At 32.7% G+C, this 11,889-nt stretch overlaps 1 protein-coding gene across 3 annotated transcripts in view; it reads right to left on the bottom strand.

Moving 5' to 3' along the window:
* LOC130656978 (HEAT repeat-containing protein 5B-like) overlaps positions 1-11,889 on the bottom strand; it is a 31,658-nt gene that overhangs the window by 15,870 nt on the left and 3,899 nt on the right. For 2 of the 3 annotated variants that reach the window (XM_057459927.1, XM_057459928.1), the window contains exons 2-15: positions 11,517-11,688; positions 6,727-6,938; positions 5,194-5,392; positions 4,946-5,095; positions 4,475-4,712; positions 4,078-4,154; positions 2,683-3,330; positions 2,502-2,613; positions 2,109-2,261; positions 1,927-2,026; positions 1,740-1,852; positions 1,441-1,604; positions 343-414; positions 63-269 (exon numbers count right to left, since the gene is read on the bottom strand). In XM_057459927.1, coding sequence (XP_057315910.1) covers positions 63-269; positions 343-414; positions 1,441-1,604; positions 1,740-1,852; positions 1,927-2,026; positions 2,109-2,261; positions 2,502-2,613; positions 2,683-3,330; positions 4,078-4,154; positions 4,475-4,712; positions 4,946-5,095; positions 5,194-5,392; positions 6,727-6,938; positions 11,517-11,648 — 2,577 coding nt within the window. In that variant the 5' untranslated portion in view covers positions 11,649-11,688. The remainder of the gene's footprint in view (positions 1-62; positions 270-342; positions 415-1,440; positions 1,605-1,739; positions 1,853-1,926; positions 2,027-2,108; positions 2,262-2,501; positions 2,614-2,682; positions 3,331-4,077; positions 4,155-4,474; positions 4,713-4,945; positions 5,096-5,193; positions 5,393-6,726; positions 6,939-11,516; positions 11,689-11,889) is intronic. The other variant, XM_057459929.1, reaches the window with a different exon arrangement.

Raw genomic sequence — 11,889 nt, 5'->3', positions numbered from 1 at the left:
GAAGGTTAACAATGGATCATATCTATCAATATGTTGTATCATTAGCCTGAAAATAGGCTCACCTTGAGTGCAGCTAAGAAAGCTGTGAAAATATTTGTTTGTATCGCTTGTTGTCGACTTCCTTTATTCTTGACAATGCATTCATTGAAATGGCTCATTAATTGTGAGCGATGTTTATTTGTCACGAAGGGGAAAATATGACCAAACAAAACAATTGCATTATCAATGACTGCAACACCAAGTGGTAGAGGTCCAGGAAATTTCATATTCTAAAAATCAAACATGATAAAAAGTAGAGTAAGTTAAATCACTGTGTGAAACAGTTAAATGATATTGTTTTACCTTGCATGCAGCATACACACAAGCTGAATCGTGTTCCAATGCACCTGAACCTGATGCACTGTTTAACTGAAGCTAAAAGAAACATTTTTGTTTTCATAACCATACACTGCGATTTTAATAGTAGCCTTTTTATTTCAGTTTATTTCATGTCAGCAAAACATTGCTCACGTAGCATGTCATTTGGCTGCTTCACGTTGCCAAATTTCTTTATCACTTTCGCAATCTACATTTTGTTTTGCGATCGCACTCTCCCATGCACAGACAAATGTTTAACTTATGGAGAAAATGAGAAAAAAACTATTTTTAGTTCAAGTTACACACCAAGTTAAAGAAAAACCACGTCAGAATTTTTTTAATACGTTGGCATTCATTTCAGGAATTGCCAAATGCCGATGTAAATTGAAAGACTAAATAGTCGGTTCTTCTTCAACCTATCACTTTTTACCTGTTTCCACTGAAATTCATTATATTCAGGGCCAAAAAAATTTTGACCACAAAAAATTGGAACAAATATTGAATTCCTATTGCGAATATTCTGATTTGGAATCTCTTATGTATTTCAATGGATTACCATAAAATAATAAAGAATGTGGCACCTTTTTTATGGAATTTTTTGCTAGAAAATTTATTTGACACTTTTTATTTAGTTGTTAACCTAAAATTGATGTCTTAGTGAATGGATAAAGTTTTTTATCACGCAAAATAAAATACCAAAATGGTCCTTTAGTGAACTATCGAGTTGAGAAATTTAAAGTATTTTACATGGCCTGAGCCTAATTCTTAAAATGTATTAATATCCTAGGGGTTTTTAAAGCCTTTTAACTCTTACATAAATAGGTGACAGCAACACCGTAAAATTTTGTCCAAGCTGATTAGCATTATAAATCTCCATGAATTTTTCAGTTGAAAATAAAATGTTGCAGGTAGAATATCAAGAATCTAAACTTTAACCGAGTTGAGTACAAAAACTTAATCTGTTTGGAAAAACAATTAGTTCCAGTGTGAAGAAGATTTCAATTCAAGAACTTTCTAAGTTTACTGACCACAATGCTATTTTGTATCCAACAACAAGCTACAAAGAAAAAGATTTAATTTCACCTGTTCTTCTACGTCTTTATGGTCTGTTTCTTGAAGCCAAGAACCCAATAAAAGGCTATCATCTTTATGACACAACGACTGAAGTAATGACGTCATTGTGGACCCTTTTTGATTGGCCAGTGTAAAAACAGTTACCAGGTCCCTGAGCAATGGAGTGAAAAAACCTAAACAGCAATTGGAAAGGGATTGGGCACCTAGACTTCAATAAAGAGAAATGTTAAAAAACATACCTATAACGTATAAACATTATTGCAATGTTTAAAAATGAAAAATAATATGAATATGTACAAAGGTCTTACCCTCAAACAATCTTGGCTGTTGCAATTTAGACAAAAGATGATACAATCGAGATTTAAACATGGCAACAGAAGGTTGAAGTTGAGGTCCATGGGTTTTCACCAAATTTTGAAGCCTAAAATACAAACCAAAATGCATAATAGACGCAGCACGAATATACTAAAACTACAGTAAGTGAATAGCAAGTACTTCTGAAAGAATACAAGTGCAGCTTCAACAGGTAACATCATTTTTCTGACAACATCTGGCACCAAAAGCTGTTTACAATGCGTGACGAAACCTGCCATTGCTAAAATATAAAATTTTAACAGGTTAAAAGTTCAGCCATATGGAATTTTTTAGTTATAAGTGTAAAAGTAAAAATAATGTACAGCATAAAGCACCAGCACGGTTTTCTAATGTCAGTTGCCATGTTTTTAGGTTGCCTCGGCTTTGCTCTGCATCAACATCCTTGTTACTAGCAGGAAAAACCGATGACCATATTTGCAGCATGTCTGGAATACAGCTTTTGATAAATGATGGTCCTAAATTTAAATTTTATAGAAGATGATTGCTCAGAATGAAGTATTCTTTCAGAATGAAGTATCCTTCAGTAAAAAAAGCTGTCTTTCTTTGGAATCTTTTATGTTGATACTTAGGTTTTAAAATCCATTTTTGAATTTACAAATTATTGGCCAGTTCGGTTACCTGGAGTAATTTGCACAACATTTTCATAAAAGTTCTTTCACATTGGTTGGACACAACATTTTTACATAAACACTAACCTAAAGTACACAAAGCACCAAGCAGGACCCACCCAGTTTGAACTTTGCACAATGCAAGTTTGCCATTTTTTCCTCCATTTTGTAAAAGGTCCATTGTTAAAGAAAATAAAGTCTAAAAGCACAAAATCATTGTATATAAAGAGCACATAAACAAACAACTTTGCATAAAAAAGAAACTTACTTTAGCTTTAGCAAAAGGCAAACCCAATGGACATTTATACAAGCCACCGATTATTGCTGCTAATGTATAACCATAACCAGTCACTGCTTCTGCTGACGACCTCAATATTTTCATCTTGTTCATACATACATCTATCAAATTCGTCATGTTTGATGAAATCGCGATTGTGCACGACCGGATACACCATGCAGCAGAAAGCCATACCGCTGGTACTGGATGGATTAATGTTGAGAACACAGCCTCCACAATGGTGTCATTCATAATTGCTTTAACTGATGATGTCAATGCTAATACTAAATTACTGATTTCTGCTAAAGCACAAACAAGAACATGTTGAGTACTAATCACATCAATGTTAAATGCAGAATCAGAATTGTTTTCGGATGACACTATCTGATGGATATTATTCATTTGTTTCGTGATCACTTTACACAACTCTTTCACAGCATGTACTTGTGAACGCTCAGGTAGCATCCCATGGAACACAGAATGTAGAATAAAGGAGACGCATTTTCGAGAGTATACAGCATCTATATGAGTGGCTGTTGCTTTTTGACTTGCAGCAAGTTCCAGAATGTGAATAATAACACCAGCAAGATATTTTGAAACCCATTTTGTTCCCATTTCATGAAAGAAAACCACATATGCCTACAAGGAAAAATTAATTAAACTTTATAATATCAGACCATTATACCTGGTTTTACAAGTAACAAAAAAGTAATTGTGTTTTACCATGTTTAACTTGAAAGTAAAAAACCTAAAACACCAGCCTCATTCCTTTTTTGTTTTAGTAAATATTCATCAATGAACATTTCATCTGGTTTTGCAATTTAAAATGTGTCATGTTATAACCAAAATTTATTTAGTTATTCTACAGTTTTCATGTAATTACTGATTTATTTATACAGATTTAAACATATCTTTATACAAAATCAAAATGCTGGAATAGATACAATTCGTTGCAGATATCAAATGAAAGGTGAGGAAATAATCAATTAACAAATTTATTATTATCCTCAATGTTATTGCCATTTATAAAGAAAATAGCTACTAATGAAATAGTGTTCATTTAAGATTGATATTTGTGTTTTATCAGCTATGCTGTTTTTTACATGGAAGTTACCCATGCCTTTTAAACAAATCTAAGGTTTTGATCTTGCAATTTCCCTTAAAACATGTTTTAGCTGACAAAAGGGTCTTTTAGCATGACCATTTTTATTTTTATTACTTTATCTTTATTTTCTAATTTTGCAGTCTGTTAGGGGTGTTGAAATTGTAGATTTTAAACCATGTGAATTTGAAAAACGACAACATATGTTAAAAAAAGATAATTAGAATGAAAATTTTTTGTAATTACTAATTTCTTAGTATCAATATGTTAGTCTCCACATTTACCTGTGTTACACCCACACGTATTTCTCGGTTTAAACCTGACTCGATGATTCCTCCGCTTTTTAAGAAACCAATACCACCTTAAAAAAAATAAAAAACACCTAAGTACACAAAATAAGCCACTGATCACTGTTACGTGAAGTTTGCGTCAGACGATATAATTCACTTGTGCACAGAATGTGTAATAAAATACAGACCATAATGTGTTGACTTGGTTGCTCATCTAATAAGCCCTTAGGTCAGCAAAAGAAATTTTGATAATCACTCTTCTTGGACAAAAGTCCACCCAAGATTAAGTGTCCATTATAAGTCATTTATAAATGCAATATTATACATTCACTAACCTGTTCAGAAGAGCCTTCCTTAACTTGACTTAAATAAAAAATGAACACTTTCTTACCTTTTAAAAAGGCTGAAGCCATAAGTCCAAATACATCCTCAATTGAGATCTTTTTTGTATTTTTATTTGCATTAGGTACAACTTTCTGTGACCCAGCCATTAAAATACCAAGCAACTGAGCCACTTGGACTCTGACATCATAATTTGAGCCCTCTAAAGCTTTTAAACATGTCGACACCATTGTCTCCAAGTCTGTTGTACATAGAAAATTGGCATGTTTTGATAACTCCAAAGCACACTAAAGACAGAAATTTTATCAATCAATATAAAAAAGAAGCATATAAAAAAGAGGCATTTCTCTCGTCCTAGGATATTACAAACTTCTATTTTCTATTTTTTGTTGCTGACATAATTTCTTCACAATGCAAGCATGAAATATGAAATTGTGAAGTAACTATACAAAACACATATCATATGTTAGTAAGTTCAGAAAGAATTGAAACCAGAGACCTCACTACTTTCATAACTTACTTTGGCTGCTGCCCACCTAACTGACATGGATTTATCAACAAGACAGGCTTTGCAAGCTTTATAAATATCTTTATATCCGGATGATGCAGCATTGCCCAGTCCAAACAACATCTTTTGAAAGCACAATAGAATCTCACATTTTGCTTGAGACTGGAAATAGAAAGATGAAAAAAAAACAACGTAATAATCATTAATAAACTTTTCTTATACATACCTATCTCATGTCAACAATTTTATAAAGTCTTTACCTCGGACTTGTACAAAATTTTTGTTAAACTTTGCAAACCAATATCGAACAGTGTACCAACCTGAAGAGAAGAAAAACAATGAAAAATACTTATATTACATGGTAACTTATCAACACAAAACTTTATTGAAATAAAAAAAATAAAAAATACCATTCGTCCAAGTTTTTTATATATTCCTCCCATACAACAAATAGCAGACCTAAAAATGAATTGGAGTATTATAAATCAACATTTTAATCTTGTTTTACACAAGAAAAGGCATGTATTTTTATTAGAATTTTCATATACATATGCCAAGCAAGAATATAGCATGGTTGAAATATTTTTTCTTTCCTTTTGTTGATGTTCCAGAAAAACACAAATATTGTTTTTCACCATTTTCAGGCCTTGCCATGAGTCGCAAGCAACTGCTCGCGCCCGCATAAATTCTCGTTACCCGAGCATTCTATTTCTCGCGTAAATATTAACATTTTAAGATAAGTGTACACGTTTTTCTCAAGAATTGATTGGTCTTTTAAGTAAAACTGAAAGGCTATTTGGTGTGATTATTTTCAACCCATCGTGCAACAGTTCATTCGCCATTTTATAAAACGCATGCGATACGGGCATTAAGGTTAATAATCTTTGTTGCACATTCATTTTGCAGTAGAAAAGTGGGGGACGTTTTAAATCGTGAACCCCAAACACGATGATCGAGTGTCTACTGGTATAGCGAATCCATGATAACTTGTCTGTTCCGCCTGTAAATGCAGTTTTGCAGACTTGCGTCATCCGTGCTCCGTCGGCGTTTACCTCCGCATTAGTTAAAAACCGCATGGCTGGATTTCTTGTGTAAGACCTGATTACCAACGATGAAGGGACCAGGCAAAAGAGATTTATGTCTACGTAGTTTTTTAACTAAGTCAGGAGTCGGTGAATTACCTAGGATGGTCAGGTTGGCTATGAATAGGCTTGCTCGTGGATTTAAATGACCAGGACTATTCAGTAATTCTGAGATCTAAAAGTGTCCGACTAAGACGGAAATCTATTGGACGTTTTAACCGACGAAAGTTCGAAATGAGCTAGGCCTGAAACGATTTAGGTGAGTGCCAAGGTGAACGCCTCTCCTGAAAAAGATGCCCTGTGAGACTAAATGTAAAGTTATTTTAGCAAAAATATGGCAAGCAAAATTGCTCGCGTGGACACTCTCACGCAAAAATTAATTGCTCGGGAGGTTATTTACTCATGGCAAGGCCTGATTTTAAATAATTCTTTTAAAACAACAAAGCACAATATTTTTGTCTCTTTTATAATAAAATCTTCCTATATTCACCATTTCTAAAGTTATCCACAATGCTAAGACCAAAAGTGAAGAAAGTCTCTTGTAGTGCTTGCACAGGTGCTACCAACGCCCAAAATAATTTTTTAAGAGTGCAAACAAGAGTGCAAACTCAATATGCACGGAAAACCTAAGATTAGATATATACACCTAAAAAATATTTTCTGCCTCACAATAGTCAAATCAACAATTCGTGCACATATCACATGACTTACAGTTTTATTGACTGATTATTTGGTGAATCATCACGACTCTTAATGATATCAACACATTTGTTAACACTGTCAAATAGACCAAGTGTTGTTCCCGCATTAAATATGGCTGCAAAACATAATGCTAGTTGCTGTTGGGTAGCGGGACTGCAATTTATTTCCAGAATTTTATGCAACGTTGCAACAATTTTTGGCTGTATCTTCTTGATTTCTACCTAAAATGTTGAAGAACATCATAATTATTAATTTGGTCATAAAACTAAAATCTTTAAAAACCATACTATTTCCACTTTTACATAATCAGCCTTAAACCTCAAATTTCGTAAAATTTATATCTCAAAATCTCGAACTTTTAAATACCATAAAATTCAAGATTTGTTTATTTACAAAGTCTAAACTTAAATTTTGTTCCAGCTGTGTAAAAATCTTGCTTTGAAAAATATCTTTTTTGTGGATAAGGGTTCTACACCCTTCAGTGCAATTTTTTCTAAAATGTTTTTTTGATAATAATGTTAGTTTTTGAAACAAAATGCATTGTTTCATAAAATTATCCTTGACTCTGTCCGAATAGGAGTCACAAATTTATTTTTACTAATTCTATTTTGTGAAATTGTCACAACAGTTTTAGTTTTTTAATTTAAAGATCTGAATAATTACTTTCCTAAAGATAGTAAGATAGCAGTATAGATATAATTTTATTTTTCTTCTATGAGAGATTAATCTCTTCATATAACCATAGAGAATTTCTCAATGTTCAAATTTTCTTGGATCATGTAAAGGAGAAATTTTCGTCACTGTATTTTTAAAAAAAGTTTATAAGTCTGTAACAATTATTATGACAAGAATAAATTAATTTTATATAATGTGGCAAGTACCATATTGTTGAGTGTATAAGTGAAGTTTTTAAATCCAAAATTTTGAGTTCAGTTTTTGATCTATTTCACTTTTTAAAAAATGCTTTTTTAACTCAAACAATCGTCTTTGGGATGTGATATTTAGAGAATGGTTTATTTTTGGCAGACAAAAACTCATTTTGAGATACTTGCTGGCTTGGCACAGTAGCTCTATTTCTTGCAGGACCTCCCATTGTAATGTAAAAGTGATTTAAAGGGAAACTCCAGTAAAAATCACTTTTTTCTTTTTTGTTATATACGTACTCAGAAAAGCATAAGAAATCAAAAAAAACTTACTTTACTTGTTTTTCTTATTTAAAATTGTTGTACAAGCCTTCGCATATTCATTTTTTTCTCATAAAAAAACAGACAGGCGCGATTTCATTTAGGACTGGACCCGATTATAAATAATGACATCACATCTTGCAGAAAGTTTAGGCGAGTGCAGAGAACGTTTATGTTAAGACCTATAGCTTACATTAAATCGCTTTTTGTATGTAATTTACGTTAAATCTTTAAAAAATGGTTAGTTGCTATGCGTTTCGATGTACCAATCGATTAGAGAAGTGTAAAGAAGTTAGTTTTCACAGAATTCCGTCTGTGAAAAAGAAAGAACTCAAAAATGGCTAAACAAAATCATTGTGCAGGTGATCTACCAAGCGATCAAAGTTTTTATATTTGGTTAGCGTACTTCACAGATAGTTCTTTTAAAAGAGATCTCCAAAAAATAAAATTCCATATTAAAATATTGCCACTTAGTAAAAATGCCATTTCATCTAGTGAACGCGATCAAAGTTTCTCAATTCTTCTCATTTCATTATTTGTACTTATATCCACAGAACACAACCAAATAACATTTTGTACATTTTTATATTAAATAAAAGAACATTATCCAATTTCCAATACAAACACAGACAAAAAAAGTTTTCTAGTTACACATGTATCTTTCGTAGCGCTCAAGTTTCTATTCTTTGTTTTTCAAAAAAGAAACTTTTTTGATGGAAGGACATGCCGAATATTTTCAGGGGGTAAATGTACCCATTTTCTTCAATCTTTGTAACTGTTTAAGGCTGCATGTAATGCTGATAATGCAGTTTCTAAAACAGCTTTGTCAAAACAACTACTTATAAGTCAGTAGCATCTGCAACGCATTTATGACCTACCATAATCATAAGAATGATTTTTATTTATACATTATTAATACCCCCGTTTTACCAACTTATCACGACCTGAACATTATTTGATCTTTCGATCACGCATTTGAATGGTCCTCCATCACGGCGAAAATTTCAATGTTACATAAAATTTGTTTGCATTTGTGCGCAAATAAGCGCGTGTGGAGGGAAAATATTGGTGAATTGTGAAATAAAAAAAAATTGGCTTGTAAAGTAAGAAAGTTTTTTTACTGAAGCAAATGATAAAGTTTTTTAACGAAAAGAATGTTAAAAAAAGCGATTAAATATATTTTTTATTTCTTTAAAAAGAAAATATTTTCCTAAGAGCGTTACTTTGAGTCAGTAAAAGACACCTTGTCACTTTGCATCATTATTAATTTCTCCCTTGTGAGACACAAGAGGTTCGAAGTCGCGTGGCTGTAGCTTTGTCAAGTCTTTTTCATCATCATCATCATCATTCTCGGCTTAACGTCTGTTTTCCATGCTAGCATGGGTTGGACGGTGTATATTAATGACCCTCTTCCAATCTGATCTAGACTGTGTTAGATCTAAACTCAACTTCCTCTCTATCAAGTCTGTCCTTATAACCTCCTGCCAAGTCTTTCTCGGTCTGCCTCTGGGCTTTGCCCTAGGAACTATCAAGTCTCTACACTTTCTTACCCAATTATCCTCCTCCATTCTTTCCAAGTGCCCCAGCCAATTCAATCTTCTTATCTGGATAACATCTTTAATTCTACGGAGACTTAGCCTGCTTCTTAGCTCATCTGAACTCTTTCTGTCTCTCAGACTGGCATTACACATCCACCTAACCATTCTCATATCATTCCTTTCTAAACGGTCAAGATCTTCCTGCTTCACTGCCCATGTCTCACTACCGTACAACATAACACTTCTTACACAGGCCTCGTACAACCTACCTTTTACCTCAATTGACAGGACTCTGCTAGTCAATAAAGGAAGTAACTCTCTAAACTTTTTCCAAGCAGAACCTATCCTGCAAGTAACACTTCTTCCAACACCCCCTTCACTGCCCAACATATCACCTAAGTAACAGAAGTTCTTAACTATCTCTAACGAGCCACTGTTGTACATCATTAAAGCTGGAAATACTTCATTCTCTATAATCTCACCTTTGCAACGCTTGCATACAAACTGTATGCCAGCTCTTAACCTTCCACTAATACTACTGCACTTCTTATGTACCCAATGCTTGCAAGTCTGACAAAAAATTGAGTTACTACCAACCCCTTTCCTGCAAACTCCACAAGGCCACTTTCCAACTACAAGGTCACACTTGGCTGCAATGCTACTTATCATGACTTTAGACTTTGCTGTGTTTACCTTCAGCCCTTTCTCTTCTAGTCCTTTCTTCCACTTCTCAAACTTTTCAACTAATTCTTCCATCGACTCTGCTATGAGAACCAAATCATCTGCATACAATAACTCCCATGGAAAACCTGTTCTGAACTCCATCGACAGCGCTTCTAAGACTAGAATAAACAACAAAGGACTAAGTACAGAACCCTGATGTACACCAACCTGATGTACACCTTTTTCATTAAAAGAATTATCCGATTCTATGTTTTCTAAGTTATAATCTTCGTCATTATTACAAGACATCTTATCAAAAAACAATGTAAACAGTAAGTAAACAAACTTTTAGAAGGTGTGCTGCTGAGCTTACGGACTTTCTGCACGACGTGACGTATGCTTACTTATTCGGACCTAGTCCTCTTGACTTTACGCGGCCTTGCAAATTTATTCAAAATTGAAGATGTTCACAGACCCAATAAAGGTATAAATAAAGATGTTTAACGATTGTAAAAGGTTTATTCTGACATATTTATGTATTGTCTTATTAAAATAACATTTTTTTTCAAATATTTTTTTTTCACTGGGGTGCCCCTTTAAAATGTAATAGTAAATGGTAAATAAAAAACAGAACACTACGAAAAAAACTTTTAAATACTTTTTTATTATCACATTTTCAAGCACACTGATGATAAGGGTGTTACTTCCACACTTCTGAGTAAATAAATAATCAAAAGGACAACTTTTTAAATTTTATTATTTAAAATGACATGACTGATCAAACCAAGATGTTTGCAACGGATGTCGACTGCCATAAGCAATTCTTTTTCTCAAAAAATGTATTTTTTTGAAAAAAGAGAATAGACAATTATCGTTTATATGATTAATATTTTTTTAAATTATTTTCGAAAAATTATGCTCAAGATAATAAAAATCACTCATAACTCCTTCTTTTCACTTTAAAGGGGTCAAAGAATGATTAGAGGAAATACAAGTAAGTTACTTGAACAAAGTCGACTTTCCAGTTTGAAAAACAAATCAATAGTTTCATCATTGGAAAATTAATTGTTTCTTAAATGGCTAATAAAAATTGATTCCTCGTTATAAAAAAGGTATACCATACCCTTAAAGAACATCATTATGAAATACTTCAGTTTAATAGTTTTTATTTTGTGAAAAATATTTTTAGTAGTAGGAAAATAAAAAGTGTATTACAAAACGGATTTTTAACTTGTAACTACTAGCTGCATAATTTTTAAAATTTGTAAGTTCAACACAAAAAAAGATACAAATGACTTACACAACTTGTCTGTCATTTTTCATTTTTGTTATTAAGAGTGGAACTTAAACTTATACCTGTATACACCAGAGCAGCTTAAATACTTTAAGTTTAAATATTTAAAATTTGACATACATTAGTTGCTTTTCCATTATTCAGATGTTCAATTAATCGTTCCAACCATTCATAAAGATACGCTTGCTTCTCATTATCTGGTTTTTGGATGATGGAATTTTCTTCAGCCAACCATGTCTCTAAGTTTGCCATAATTTATACAAATTGATCCACCATGTTCTTATGTTCTTTTCTAAATTATACACATACAGTCAAACCTGTCTATAATGGGCACTTAAGGGAACCATAAATACTGGTTGTGGCCATTATAGGCAGAATTTATAACGACCATATCTAGTTCATCAAGACAGATTTTTGATGTCACAGTTGGTGAACAACTGTGAAAGTTTTAGAATGAATTACATCTGGGATGTAACAAATTGAATAACTTGTA

Source organism: Hydractinia symbiolongicarpus, chromosome 9, assembly GCF_029227915.1.
Source record: "Hydractinia symbiolongicarpus strain clone_291-10 chromosome 9, HSymV2.1, whole genome shotgun sequence".
Taxonomy (NCBI): Eukaryota; Metazoa; Cnidaria; class Hydrozoa; order Anthoathecata; family Hydractiniidae; genus Hydractinia; species Hydractinia symbiolongicarpus.
Note: the sequence above shows the minus strand (reverse complement) of the source record. Positions and strands in the feature narration are given on the sequence as shown.